Raw genomic sequence first — 16,030 nt, 5'->3', positions numbered from 1 at the left:
CTACCAATTTAAAATTTGAGCAATCTACTTCTTTTTCTAGTCTTCATTCTCTAGCATTTCTTGGGAGTATCATTTTATTTCAAGATGAAGTCTTCTGTTAACAAAGTAGAGTACTAACAGTAAAAATAAAAAGAACCCCGTATACCCTTGGATATTAATTTGAAGTTGTTAGAAAAGTTCAATAGTAATTTATTAAAATGGACAAAATTTATGAACTAAGGAATTGCCAAAATGAACACTAACAACATTTATTAAAATTTTCATTATGATATCTCAATAAAGAACATGTTTTTATAAATTCTTAGGAACTGATATTTAAAGCAATTATTCAAGCAATGTATATAAGAAATGTTATGATGGAAAATAGAGAAAGAACTTTCATGTTAGAAAGCTTTCTCAGTGCTAGAAAGCAGCTCAAAAGTGCAAAGAAAGTTGTAGTATTAATATAAAGCTTGAAACTCAATAACAAAAACTGATAATTGAATGTCACTTTATTCCTTCTTTTCCCAACATTGTGGTAAAGAATCTATTTGGTAATTGTGGTCATAGGTTGTTAAAGCAGAAGAGAAAAAAATAGCAATAAAAAAAAACAAATAATAATTTTAAAAAATGAAATAGTCCACTGTAAGTAGTGATCACATAATTTATCTTCCAAACTGTTCTAGGAGATGTCTGAGAATGACAAATACTAACTCAGACCTAAGATATATGGTCATCCTGACCATAACTGATTATATGCTGATTTACTTAACAAAAACAAACACATGCACTTTTAAAAATAATATTCCAATATAAAATTTATGCTTATATAGTTGTAGAGTTCTAGAGCTCAGTTCTTAAGCTAAGTGGTAAAACTGTATTCCTTCTGTGTCTGTAAATTATATTACTGAAGTGTTTTTAAAATTAAGTTTGGTTTCCTATCAGCTAACTATTTCAGAAATCACATTAAAGAAAAGCTGCTCAAAAAATGTTTAAGTCACTTTTTTATTTCAAATAATAGGAAACGCATCCAAACCACAGCAATATTTTATGCAACAGACATTTGAAAATTTTAACGGTTAGATAAAAATGCCCTTAAAAGGAGAGCCTTATGAAACAGAAATTAGCTTACCAGCACTCCATCATAGGATCCTGTTTCACTTGTCAGAAATGCAAACATGACACACAGATATGGGTTATTTAACTGTAATCGTAGAGTGCTGCACATTTCTCTCCAAAGGGAGTTCTTCTCTTCTGTATAACCTGATAAAGCCATTGCTACCACATTGAGATTCAGATCACCTGCATATTAAAAACAACCGCTAATAAAAGTGATCAAAATCTTAATATCTCCTTCCAATTCTTAAACAGTAAACAAATAAAGATCAGAAGGTGGCCTTTATCCCCAGAAAAATATGCTCACTAGAATAAGGGTTTTGATTCAAACTGGAAAATTTGGAAAGGACCATAAGCAAAAATTTCCATTTTTATAAAACTTTTGTACATATTGCAAACTCTGTGCAGGACATCTTTTAATTTTCAAGTCCTCATTCCGGGCAGGTTCCTAAACAGTATGTTAGTGCTCAGGGCCTAAATGAAGAAAAGTGAAGCCATACAATCAGCATCATGGCCACCTTTTATCAACAAGTTCATTTATGTTGGTTGAGATATTTCAAAGTGTTGATATTATATCTCAGGACTGTAATTTTCAGAATTTTTTTTCCTATTCCTAAACATGTAATACATATCTACAAATCTATGTATCTATTTATCTATGTAGGTATCACCTACCTACCTACCAACTACTCTAACTACAAGATACTAAAAGCCAATATTTCAGCATTCTTATTATAGTATTACACTTTTAATTTTTCTAAGATAAAATTAACTATTAGAATTACCATGGAATTGCATTTAGACATTTGCAACAAAGCATTTGTTACTAAGTCTTAAACATTTGTTCTCAGAAGTTTATACAGCTGCTGATAAGCTTCTCACTTGATAGCCCTATGGCTGCTTAGTCTTCTAACAAATTTAGCTTTGAAAGAGAACATTAAACTCACCTTTAAGTATTTTTCTATATTATAGCAGCTTCCTTATTGTTTCCTGATCCTAATCATTTTATTTTCCGAATAAAACAGCATTTCCCACTTTAAGTTCTTAATAGCCTTCTTCTTCACTTCTATAAACACTTTCCCCAAGTTACTCTGTGCTTGTTTTCTCTGCCTACTCTATTAAATCATAAAGTCTTTAATGATTAAAACAAAAAACCAAAGAAATATCTTCCTTGAATCCTGCCTAGAACAATTTATTTCCAAATGGAAAGGAATATTTGACTCAGGGAAATCTTTCCTTCAGTCCTTAGCCAAATTATTAAAATCATTAGGATACTTATCCCCTATTATTAGTAGGGGTGTTCAAAGCTAACACCAAATGTTACAGGTACACACGACAGGGAAGCATCATGCCCTCAGGTCGCAGCAAAATTATAATTAAAAAATGGCTTTAAATATCAATTATTTTTCCATCACCACATGTCTTCTATTGCAATCTCAAATGGGGAAGACAGCAAAAGTGAAGGAAAAGAGGCCACTCTGGGCAAAACATTAGCTTTTTCAACTTTTAGATTGCAAGTAAATATATTACAGTTAATTTCATGTTTTTCTCAATGGTACAACAGAAGTGTAATGGTTTCAAAATGGACCAGCAAATAAGAATTAAGTATTCTAAATATTAGAAATAATTTGCTAGCTGTACTAAAAATCGATAGCTATATACATCTTAAGAATTTTCAAATGAGTATTCCTGATAAGAAAAAAACAATGAATTTCTTGATTAAGACTTATTTCTGTATTCTCTTGCAAAATGTTAGAGTAAAAACTTTATCACATCTCACTGTTTCTTCCTGTTTAAATATTAAGTGGAAATTATGTTTAAATCATTAGATTCAAGTATAAGCAGTTTTGCTGATCAATATCATTTTTATAAGAATCTATATTAATCTAAATAAAAATGTCATTCAGAGTTTCCTAAAAGTCAACCAATAACCATCAAAAAGATAAAAAATAAAAGTCAAATGTTTGCCATAAAAATGCTTGCAAACTAAAGTAGTCCCAATCTCCAAGAAAATACATTTTACAAATGTATGTGAACTACCTTCAGAGGAAAAAACTGAAAATGGACACATAAGCATTCTTTATATTATTAAAATGACAATTATGACACATTTTCTTTTTTACAACTTAAACCAAGGCATACAAAAAAAAAAGGGATGAGCTAGTATTTATTTTTATATAGTACTGTGCTAATTTCTTTTTAAAACCTTACATAAATATGTTGATTAGACTTTTGGAAATTATCAGCATCTTTTCTTTAAAGGATTCTATGAGCTGCAAGTATCTTAGAATATAACCTAATACCTTTCTCTGAAGATGCCCCTTCATTCAGGATTTGGATTGCTCGTCGAATATCCAAGTTGAACAATGCCACGGCAGCAGCTCTTGCCCATTCCCCTTCCTGTACAAGGGAATTCAAAAATGGCCCCACATCTACATCTGTTCCTTTCTTTATCCACCCGCAAAGCTGTAAAGCTAAGATTCTCTCTTCATTTAAATTCTGTGTATCAGTTTGCTTATCCAACCCACTCCAATTATGTCTGCTGCTTTCCACTGTTCCTAAAAAGAAGAAACATTTTTTATATTAATTGCTTTGTTTTTGAAATATATTTGGAAAATCAGTTTTACAGAGAAATATTTCGTCATCAGATTTTGAATATTCAACTTCCCAAACACAATTTTATGACAGCAAAAATATTTTACATGTTACCAAGTAGGACACTGTCTTGAATTATCAAAAAGAGATAGCTAGAATAACAGTCGAAGGCTAAGCTGAGTCACCACTTTGGAGAAGCCTCTCTGACCAATTAATCTAAAATAAGGTGCCACCTGCTACTATCTAACTTAACCATTGTTTCCTCTATTTCCTTTAGCACAAACATAAGCTCCCGTATTTTACTAATTCATTTTTTAGTTTCATATCTTTTCTACTAGAACATGAGCTCCAAATGGGCAAGCATCTTGTTTATTTTATCTGAAAGGTATTCCCAGTTTCTGATATCCAGCAGATGCTCTCTCCTTCCTCACCTTTCTGTCTCTATGTATCATATGTATCTGTCTCTATGTACATATGTATCAAAAAATGAGATCATAAACATCAAAGTGCTTTGAAAATTTCAGGTAAGTACTAAAGTTAAAATACAACAGGAATGATTTGAAAATTTTTCCCCTCTTACTGAATCAGGAAACTTTATATTCTCATTCTCTTTTCATAAGGAATCTAAACAATTCTTGTAACATTATTTAGATTGCAATCAAAGCAATTTTTCCTGGCAGGATAATTTCACTTAGGATGATAATTGGTGCCAAATAAAAGTTAAATAAATAAAGACAAAATTTCAGGACCCTATTAAATTGCAACTCAAATTCTTAAATGTTTTAGAAAGTTTTGCCTGTGAAACTGTCATTATGTAATTACCTGTTACTTTAACAAAAAGGATTTCCAGAATAAACTGAATTAGAAATTAGGCAGAAAGGATGGCCAACATTACAAACATCTTTTATTAGCAGTAATTTAAATTAGTAACTTACAGTAATTTTACATTTATATAATTGCATAAAATATAGTAATTGTACATTTTAAATAATTAGATCAATAACAAAAAACATTTTAAGAAATAACTCAACTTGTCTGTATTAAGGAGAATTGTAAAACGAGCTCCATGATTTTTCCCCCACATCCCCGCCCCGGTAACCACACCCTTGTAAAATCCCTGGCCCGTGAGTACAAGTAGAATCTGTGACTTCCTTCTAAATAACAGAATATAGTACAAGTGAAGGCATTTTGCGGGTGTCAATTAAGGTTGTTAGTAAGTTGATTCTGAGTTAATAAGAAGATTATCCTGTTTTAATCAGGTTAATCCTTTAAAAGAGTCTTGAGGTCATTAGAGAGATTCTCCCACTGGACTGGAAGTAAAAGCTGCCATGTTGTGAGAGGGTCTGTGAGAAGGCCATGTGGCAAGGAAGTGTCGGCAGCCCCTAGGAGCCGAAGGCAGTTCCTTAGCTGATAGCCAGCAAGGATACCTCAGTCCTACAACCTTAAAGAACCAATTCTGCCAACCTATATGGGCTTGGAAGAGTACTCCAAACTCCAGGAAGGAACAAAGCCTAACCGACAACTTCATTTAGCCTTGTGAGATCCTGAACAGATGACCTAATTAAGCTAGACTCATGGAAATGAGATAATGAATGCAAATTGCAGAAAATAAATATACTGTCCAAAGTTGACTTCAGCAATACTCAGTCTGATCAAAGCTTTAAGGGAAAAACACAAGCAAAAATCAGAAAAATATTAAAAATCAGTTATCATTTCCAATAATGCTTTGCTTTATATTATATATAAAGCAAAGCATTATTTCTTAAAATTCACTTGGTCTAAACACTTGGGAAGAGGAAAATTAGTACACAGCAAAAGTCTAAATTATCCATCATACCTAATTCAACTTTTAAATAACTTTTTTCATTATATGGTTGTTAAGTTGCAGCAAAAGTCTACAGCATTTCATGTTGGAACATATTTTAAACTAAATATCATTGTTTTATGAAAAAGTTTCAAGATGAGTTATTTGTAAATTTTTGGAAATTTAAAAAAGTTAAATAATTACACTTGAAATTACTTATTTTTAACCTTAGTATTGGAAACTGCTGCCAATTCAGTTCAAGGAGTTAGGAGGAGACTGCTGAAAAGAAGTTTTCTTCCTTCAGGAGAACCCCCTGCCCATCAAAATGAGGAAGGTTCCTACTCTATTTGCAGTAATGAGGGACATCAGTCCAGAAAAGAATCACTTTTAGCTTCTCAAAGTGAAATTTTAAGAACTATGAGAAAATTCTGAATGATAAATGACAATGTTATTCAAACATATTAAAAACTAAAACGTTACTTTTCTGAATAACAAATTTAAATTGCTTAGCTAAATGTAGTCATTAAATTTCAGGTCGAATAAGCTACAGATATACTATAAAGTGTCTATTTTCATATCATCACTATTAATTTTGGATTTAAAGCTGACATTAATTAATGGTAAAAATAACAATTTTAAAACAGGTGAACAAAAAGCAGCAATTTATTTTTCAAATGGTTCCTCACAGTTTAATATTTGTTTCTCAGAGTTCTTACTTTATAGAAATTACGTGACAGAACAGAGATCAAATGAATCCAAAGAGTTCATTCCTAGTAGGTGGAAAATTTGGGCTGCTCAGAGACCTTCTTACTGCTTTATAACTATGCTATAGGTAATTAGGGTTAGCAAATAAGCTATGTGATATTATTGTCAGTTTTTAAGTATTTAGTTATGTTATGATTTTTAATACGTATGAATTTTTTAAAATCCAGTGAACAAATATGAACTTTATTAGTGAAGGAAATAAATCTGTATGTGAACTTTTTATATGAATTTTTAAATATGTAATTTTAACATATCTCTGAAAAAAGTTAAAATCTATGCATGTTATGCAATACTAAAATGACAAAATTGTATCCCCTAAATTTGAGATTGTCCTATATTTAAAAAATAGAATCAAAATTTTACTGAGGTTTGTAAGAGAAACAAGTTCACTTAAGCGTTAAAAAAACATTTAAAAAATTTTGTTTCATATACTATACCAAGCAATAAGACACTATGCTATTTGTAGATAATAATTTGTTGCATTTTTACATCTATATAACAAAGCAGTAAAATTATCCAGTGTTTATAAGAACATTTTGTTGTTAAAAATACTAAATCCTAGCTATTTTGTTCCTTGAAGTAATTCTGAATAGACGAGTTCTCTAGATTAGAGTTTACCATTTAATTATGAAACATATTTTCATCATGTTAGAAAGCTGACCATAATTTATTATATAATTTTCTGCCGTCTTAAAAGGAAGAGATTATACCTAGTGATAACTCTGTGAAAACTGCTCTGTAAGACATTCCCTCAGAGCATGCATTCGCTTCATCCTGGTTGATTTCAACACTTAAGTCAGCCCAATAAAATAGCCTCTTCATTCCTTCGCTTCCTTATCTCCAGTGGTCAGCAGCTCCAAGACTAACCAGTCCTTTCACGAACACACTCTAAAGTATTCCTCTACCACAGAGCGAATTTCTAACCACAACCTCAAAGCCTTCCAGAAATCTCACTTCTATATTCTTCTACCTTACAATCTCTTGACCACTCATATTTTCACTCACCAGTCTTCTGCCATTCTCCTCTCTATCCAAGTTAGATCCCAAGGACCAACAAATGAATCATTCTCTTGCCAATATCCTTAATTCCCTTGCCCCATTGTCCTTTATTCTTTTCTTTGGTAAAACGACATTGCCCCACAATCTTCCCATGTTTCTCAAGACAACTCTCTCTCATCCTCTCTCTACATACTCCCTGCTTTCTCAACAAGTAAACCTACTACATTGAGAAAACAGGAGCTTCTGGGCAACCTTCCCTAAACTCTACAACCAGACTAGGAATTCTTCTATACATAACTGTCTATTCTTCCTCATGTTATAACTTCCCATTTACCTGTCCATAATCTGAACTAGAATGTAAACTTCCAAGAGAAGGGATGAAAGCTATCTTGTTCAGTATCCATGAAGAGATGTATCTATCTTGATAGTTATGTCTCTAGTTCCTAGAATAAGTCTTAGCATATACTGAGCAAGCGATAAATATCTACTGAATAAGTGAATAAATTTACCTTATACTGTAGTTGTAATAATTAATGTAACAAAGAGAAAGCAACTAGCATGATGTCTAATACATAGTAAGCACTATATGTATCTAAATCAATCAATCTATCTATCTATCTATCTATCTATCTATCTATCTATCTGTCACCTAAGTTAAAATATAACTGTGTGCTCTAATAAATTACTGTGGGCAAGTGTTGACTTACTAAAATAGATCAAAATACAACAAAAACAATAAGCCTCAGAATAATTGATAATGCAATGTGGTCTGACCTACTATACAGCTAAAATACTAAAATTTCTATAAACTCGGTGTTTAATTCTTTGCAGCAGTGGTTCTAAAATCATAAATCATGATATTCAGGCTCATTTATAGGGGTAATACAGTATATCTGCCCTTTTACTTACATTAATAAAAAACATGTTTCTAATTGAACTCATTCATTATTTATAATAAGTTATTTTTTGGTAGAGGGCTAATGAGAGAAAACCAAAATGAAACATCTTCAACCATGTAAACCAAAGTAATTTGAAAATCCTTCCTTTAAAAATATTGTAAGTTTAATTAAAATGCTTACCTATTATTTAAAAATAGCATTTTATTTAGTATTATTTGTATAGTAGTTATACAGGAATATAGTCAATAATATAATAACTATGTATGGTGTCAGATGGGTACTAAATTTATCAGGGCAATCACTTCATTATATATAAATGTCTAATCACTATGCTGCATCCTTGAAATGAATATATAATATTGTATGCCAACTGTAATTAAAAAATTAAAAAGTAAAAAGTAAAAGGAGGAAAAATAAATAAATAAGTGGATTTAATGTCAATATCACTTCGAAGAACCAAGACTCCCTCCAAATAGGATTTTGGATATAAAAACAATTAAACAGTTAACTCAACAATTCACTAAGATACCTAATCAGAAACCAAAAAAAGGGGAGGGGGGAGGAAAAGTTATGTATGTTATCCTGAAATAATTAAATAATGAGGAAAAAATAAGAGTTTAAAAATTATAAACATATTGCAGAAAATAAAATTTTCTTACCCAAAGATGATTTTACAATCGATTTAATTCCTGCATAAACCAATGATCCTTTGTTGCCTGGAGATTTCTGATCCATATCTTCTGTATACTGCTTCATAAGTATTTAAATGCATAGGAAATACTACTGATGATGGATAATAAAATATTTCAAAGCTAAATTACTTTTGATTTGGAGCCAATTCATAATAGGCATCAGTGCGAGTAAGGTGGTTCTACTCTATTATAGAGATATTCTTTCTTCCACCTACATGACCTGTAAAGCAGTGTTTCAACAGTTTTAAACAATTTTACTTTGTAATTTTAGTATTATGTAACTTTGTAATGACTGACCTTTCAGTAAACATCAAGGACATTTGATTCATCTCAAAATTTACAACACAAAGGATATAGTGCAGAGTATACCAGAGTGACTTGAGCTGTGGATCTTCATTTCCAGCCAAAATATGGTTTCTCCACACCTGTTCTGTATCAAGTCCATATCTTGATAAAGCCCGAAGGCGCATCTTTGTTGCTATATCTTTTTCTAAAGAATTATCATTTTCTTCTTCTGCACATTCATACAAATGACGACCACAAGCCCACATTAAAGATGTAATTGGGCTCCAGGCAAGAGAGATTCTTTCAAAAACAGTGAAGTCAGACATTGTTCGGTTGGGAGTTACAACTATCATTCGATTTTGACTTGTTGGATGCCAAGCAAAGGAAGCAATGTAATTGTCACAAGGTTGCACACTTCTTTCAATTATTGTGGGTTCAGTTTCATCACCAATAGGAGTGGGTGTGTGCTGCATATCATATAATCTAATAATATTACTGTCTCTTGTTAAAGTGGCAAGCAGACCAGTCCTAGTTGGACACCATGCTACTTTTGTTAAGGGCTTTGGTTGCTCAGTCAAAGTCAAAACTGGCTTCTCAAATTTTCTAAGATCCCATATTGCAACCTGACCTTCATAGAAGGAAGCAACACGATCATGGAAGTATGGGTCTACTGTCACTCCCTGAACAGCTTTTGTATTTACAAACATCTTTTGGCTTGTATTCCGAAGATCAAATATGGCTAGGTTACGATGCATACCCGCAAGGAGAAGTTTCTGGTCCCTTGGAAGCCAACAAAGAGAGAGACAAGCATCATTCTGTCCTAATTCATAAAGTGGTTTTGTTACTAATAATGTTGTTTCATTTTCACCTGCTGAAAGTCTCACTTTCTCCATGGGGACTATATCAGGAGTATATTTGCTGCAGATATCCCAAATTAGCACTGAAAAGTCAGCTCTATGTTTATCTAGACCAGCAGCAAGCCAGTTACTATCCAATGGATTCCATGCAAGAGTATTGCATTGTCGTGCATGTTTTGGTACAAATTCTTTTCCTATCAAATCTTTGAACTTTGAGTTATGATCTTGACCAAGACTTGTAAGTACAACCCGACCATTTGCTTGTCCTACTGCTAGGAGACATTCAGGATCATAATTGAGATACCAGGCAACACATTTCATATAGGGTGTATCTGAATTTATTGATAGTAATGTAGCTGCAGAGTCTTCAGATAAATGTAAAGATCCAGCTTTGAGTTCTGAATTCACAGTAGATTCCACATGATAAAGGCTCAGTTCTGAGTCACACACAACAAATCTATCGCCCTGGTGTGGTGCCCACAATATATCAGGTTTGGTACCACTCATGATTACTGATGTGCTCAAAGTGTCCAGTCAGGTCCATTCATTTAATATCTGTTTAAAAATAAAGTTTAAAATGTTAACAAAATACAATTCTAAGTTGAAGAAACTATTCAGAAAGTTAGGAAATTTTCTATACAGGTACTCTATTTTTCAACATACTTATATTTCTTCTATATGCTAGGAATTCAAGACAATATTTATTGATAAAAAGAGAAATTGTTCCCCCAATAAGATGAACTGGTAGGAATCTAAGAACTCCATTCTGGCTTTATTTCCCATGATCAATGATCTTAATTGCACTATTACTAGTACCTTCAATTTAACGTCAGGGTTAAAATAACTTCAGTGTGGTGAGTAAATTAATATGTATCATCCCTTTGAAGGGGGTAAAATGTTAAAGTCTTACAAATCATGTTCCTATGCAATAGTTTAGATCAGCACTATCCACTAGAACTTTCTGCAATGGTAGAAATGTTCTATATATGTACTGTCCAATACGGCAATTACTTGCCACAAGTGAGCCACCAAACACTGGAAATATAACTAGTACTAATTTCAAATTTAATTTAATTTTAATATAAATAGCCACATATGGCCACCATAACACACAGAAGTCTCTTTCTTAGCTTTCGACAATAAGCAGTCCTATGGCATTATAAACACTGGAAGGTACTAAACAGACTTGAGTTCTATTCCTAGCTCTGACATGTATTAGCTACATGCCTTAGAAAGCCATTTGCGTTTAGGAGTCCTTTTGTTTTCTCACCTACACAACATAAGAGTTGGTTTAGGTTAGTGTTTCTCAAACTTGAGTCATTCATGTACTACCTATGAGGTTATTTAATATTTTTCTTTAGATTGGCTCATTTTTTAAAGCTGAAAACTGATTTTAAGTTCTTCATAAAGTTCATGAATCACAGGCATGATGTTCTAAGTATATTTTTTTTCTAAAATACATTAAAATAAATATAACTATGAAAAATGCTTGTTTTACCTAAAATTGCACATTGCATGTACCTAAAATACATACATTGCACTTTGTGAAATGAATTAAGTGATCATTAGAGGCTCTTTCAGTTTTCAATTCTATAAACTTTAAATAAATATTAAATGGAATTTTTGAAAAAATATTCTAAAATTTAAGCACAAACTAAAAATAGCTATATTAAAAATGATATTTTATTAATAAAAGCTACTTACAAAAATGTAAACGTTTCTAACCAAACCTGGCTAGAAGTTACAATCTAGATTAAAAATGAGCAAAGATACTTATAATCTTTGTGGCAATTGGGATCTGCACAACAGTGTTGTCATTTCTTAAACAGTGAAGCTATGGTTCATTCATCTCTCTACTCCCTGTACCAGATACAAAGCATGGCATGGACTCCTAATAAAGATACACTAAATAAATTCAACTCCATAATACCTGCTTTACTTTTTGATCTTGTAAAAGTTTCCGTCAGGAATTATCAGTCTCGAATTTCAACAGACATAAAATTTTAGATAACTGGAAAAAATCTCTAAGAATTCTTATAATGGCTTTTTCGTTAACAACTCTGAAGCCCAAGATCAATCATTTCAATTATATTCTTACTACCACCCTCAATTTCTTCACTTCCTTGACACTTTGGGTTTGCCTTCCATAACCCTAGATCAATCCAGTTATTCAATGTCTTCTTTCCTCCTCTCAGGCTGCCATGTCTTATGGCTCTGCAGACTGACTCCATAAGAAATTAAGGTATACAACATGTCTGGCCTGTAGTGCTGGTTCAGCAACTGTTTTCTTCATATTTCCACTCAGGCCTTTATGAACTTCATCTTTATTAAAGTGATCTTTCTAAAATGCAAACTTAACCAGGTTATCTAATCCCTGCTTAAACCCAGTAATGGTTTCTAACTGCTTACTACAGAGTTCCAAATCTTCAAAATAACCTATAAAACTCTAAATGTTGGCCTCAGTCTACTGCTCCAACCTCAAGGCACACCATTCTCCACCTTGCTAATGATGTTCCAGCTACATTATCATTTTTAATTCCTAGAATGTAAACCATCCCCATTATATCTTTGCAAATACTGTTCCTTTTGGTTGCAGCCTTCTTCCTTCCCTTCTTGGCCAAGTTAACATTAAAACCTGCTTAAGCCTGACATCAAGCATCCTCGAACCCTCCCCAGTCTATGTCAAATTACTTAGATATATGCGTTCATTGAACAGTACTCTTTCCCTTTAAATAGGCCTGTCTCTCCTACTAGATTATAATCTCCATAAGAGCATGTAAAATCTTTTGCCCTCCATTGTACCTCTAGAACAGCACAGTGCTTGGCCCTCCGTAGATACATAATAATTGTTAAACAAATACATTCGTCAGATGCTCCCTCTGGTACTTCTCACTCTAATATCTCCAAGTTTTAACAATCTCCTCAGGTTTCTACCCATTACTCTGCCTAGTAGAGTCTGGGTCCAGCCAAAAGTGAAGTGCCCACTGTCATAACTGATTTCAATGATGGGCACGAGGCCACAGTGAGCCACCCTGAGGGTATCATGCTAATACACTATCATTTACTCTGTAAATATTTACTGGGCCTCTTCTATGTTCCAGACTCTGCTCTAAATGCTATGAACACAGTAGTGAATGGGGAGGACAGATAAAGTCCCTGGTTTCTATGGACTGTGTCCCCCGCAAAATTCATGTGCTGAACCCCTAATCCCCCATTAGACTCTATTGGAGATAGAGCCTTTAAGGAGGTTAAAGTTAAATGAGGTCATAAGGGTAGAGCCCTGATCTAATAAAACTGGCGTCCTTTTAAACAGTGGAAGAGATACCAAAACTCTCTTCCCACTATGTGAGAACACAGGAAAGAGGCAGCTGTTTGCAAGCCAGGAAGAGAGCTCTTTCCAGAACTGGACCATGCTTGTATCCTGACCTCAGACTTCCAGCCTCCAGAAGTCTGAAAAAATTAATTTCTATTGTTTAAGCCATTGAGTCAACTGTATTTTGTTATGGCAGCGCAAGTAGACTAACATTAATGGTCTCATAAAGCCTGTATTCTAGTGCTGAAGTTATGTCCAATCTTAAAGAGAATTTAAAAATTTGAAAAGAGAGGCATCTTATGTAATAGGAAGTAGCTAAGAAAAAAAGAAGTAACAAGTATTGTCATGTAAGGGTTCATACTCATACCCTCACGAAGGGAGGAAATTTCTTAATTGGAAGATCTGGCCCATCTTCCTATCTCACTGAAAGATAAATGCTTAAATAAGCATATTTTTAATCTAGGTTTCCATTCAAAACCAGTTTTTACGTGAATGATAGATATGTGGTAAGAAAATTTAGAGCCACATAAAAAATTTATCTGAAACAACAAATAGAAAGTGTTACTGTAATTTTTAAACTATTCAATTTACAGGACTCTCAATGGAGAATAATCAGCATTTCTGCTGGTGTTATGCACGTAAAATACTTATATTACCATCTACAAAATCTAATTATAGAAATTCATACAGAATCATAGACCTTGAGAGTTAGAGACTAGCAAATCTGTCTCATTTCACATAGGAGTAAAATGAAGACCAGGTGTTTTGGTTCTTGTCCAACACTTCCCAACTCCAACCCTAGACCAATGCATAGAGAAAGGACCAGCTACATCATTTGCAGGGCCCAGCCCAAAATGAAAATACATAAACTCCTTGTTCAAAAATTAAGGTGACAGCAGAGCATTAAACCAAGTACCAGTCCTTCTAAATGACAGGCCTTGTGTGACTGCCCAAGTTACACACCATGAAGCTGCGCTTGAATAAAGAGGTGCATCTATAAGTACACTCTTAAGAAATGTACTTCTTTACAATCCAACACACAATATACATGGATCCTGGCTCATCAACATAGATCAATGGGAAAATGGCAGAGAACAAAAAAAATTGAACCTGGAGTCAGAAGACCTCTAGCCACTCACAAGTCTCTTAATACTTCAAGACTATAAAATGGGGATAGAAGCTAGCCTGTTTTCGTCTCACAAAGTTATGACAAATGAGTTCTTCGCATCACACAGCCGTATTGCTACAAATTCAGTAAACATTCCTGAAATTTAATGTTTTAAAATGTCGGAGACATTGAAAAATTAGGGGAAGAAGGAGTGGGATCTGCAACAATTACAGCTTACACTTAGATCCTCACCTTCAAGTTTAACAATTGCTCACTTCCTGTCAATGGTTTCTGAGCAAAGGAAAGCCATGTTGCTTTGGTTTCTCACCAGACACCTATTAACTGCACCGTCCAACAAAAATATAGTGAGCCACATGATGTAAAATTTTCTAGTAGCCACATTTAAAAATTAAAAATAGATGAAATTAAATTTTACAATGTTTTAACCTGAAATATTATTTTTTCAACATGTAATCAGTGTAAAAGACCTTTTATCATCTTTGGTACCAGGTCTTGCAAACTCAATGTGTATTTTACACTGACAGCACACCTCAACCCCGTGTAGCTACTGGACTGTGAAGATCTATAATACTTAGTGTACAAGAGTCCAATCACCTTTTTACATCTTTTTTTTGTCTTCTATTTTTCTTACCATGACAATAAAAGGGGCAGTGTCAAGAATTTTCATAAAGTCCATCTTCAAGGAGATGCATTGTATCTATATCAAAATTTCCCTTAAAGTAAGTTAAGGGAAGTAAGTAAAGGCCTGGAAAGGCCGTCATTTGCTAAGCAATTTAACAATGCTCGTGGCACACATGAGAGGCCTTATTCACCCTCTTGTGGAATTTTCATTACTCCTACACGCAGAGAACAGAGCTAACCGAGTGACAGGCCCTTTAAGAAGTATTTGATAGAGTACACCAGAGGCGGGCACGTTGCTATTCCGGGTAACCAGGAACCTGAGGGCGACTCCCACACTCCAGACACCTGGCTGTGCCTCTAGTCCACGGCGAGCACGCAGTTCCGCACAAACCCGCCGCTGCAGCGAGGCCCCAGCTCCTGGAGGAGGTCCCCGCGCGCCCTGGGGCCGCCTGCGGCTCCGAAGCCCGGCGCGGTTACCCCGCAGCGCGGACGCGACTCCAGCGCCGGGGCCCCGAGGCAGCCCCCAGGCCCGCTCCCGCCCGGGCCCCTCGAGGTGTCCTCGGCGCTCGTGAGCCCTCGACTCCAGCCTCCCTCTCGGGAGCGCGGAGACGCGGCCCGGGCCGCACTCACCGACCTGAGGAGGCAGCCGGCCGCCGCACAGCCGCTTCCGGCCGGGTCACCGCCCCCGCCGCCGCGGGAGTCCGGACGCGGGCAAGATGGCGGGCACGGCGGCGCGGCCGGTAACTTAGGGACACCCAGCCGGGACCCACGGCCCCGCCACCGCGCCTCGGAGCGTGCAGAAGCGCCTGGGCCTCGGCAGGGAAATTCGTCGTCCGCGAGCCCCGCCCCTTCGCGAGCCCGGAGTCGCACCGCCCCGGGGCGGGGTCACCGCCGGGAGGCCCCGCCCCGCCCGAGGGCACCGGCTCCCCGCAGGCCCCGCCCCTGCAGCCCGGCGCGTCTTCCCGCGCGTCTTCGC

At 35.1% G+C, this 16,030-nt stretch overlaps 1 protein-coding gene across 6 annotated transcripts in view; it reads right to left on the bottom strand.

Moving 5' to 3' along the window:
- The window catches only part of MIOS (meiosis regulator for oocyte development), a 32,819-nt gene extending 16,993 nt beyond the window's left edge, over positions 1-15,826 (bottom strand). For 2 of the 6 annotated variants that reach the window (XM_016133685.2, XM_016133686.2), the window contains exons 1-4: positions 9,205-15,503; positions 8,817-8,915; positions 3,399-3,653; positions 1,112-1,281 (exon numbers count right to left, since the gene is read on the bottom strand). In XM_016133685.2, the coding sequence (XP_015989171.1) occupies positions 1,112-1,281; positions 3,399-3,653; positions 8,817-8,915; positions 9,205-10,498 (1,818 nt within the window). In that variant the 5' untranslated portion in view covers positions 10,499-15,503. Of the gene's footprint in view, positions 1-1,111; positions 1,282-3,398; positions 3,654-8,816; positions 8,916-9,204; positions 15,504-15,684 lie in introns of those variants that run through there. The other 4 variants (XM_016133680.2, XM_016133683.2, XM_016133679.2 and 1 more) reach the window with 4 other exon arrangements.
- Positions 15,827-16,030: the final 204 nt, after the last annotated feature.

The sequence above is a fragment of the Rousettus aegyptiacus genome, unplaced genomic scaffold (genome assembly GCF_014176215.1).
Source record: "Rousettus aegyptiacus isolate mRouAeg1 unplaced genomic scaffold, mRouAeg1.p scaffold_m13_p_13, whole genome shotgun sequence".
Lineage (NCBI taxonomy): Eukaryota > Metazoa > Chordata > Mammalia > Chiroptera > Pteropodidae > Rousettus > Rousettus aegyptiacus.
The sequence above is the reverse complement of the archived record's forward strand: the minus strand, read 5'-3'. Positions and strand labels throughout refer to the sequence as shown.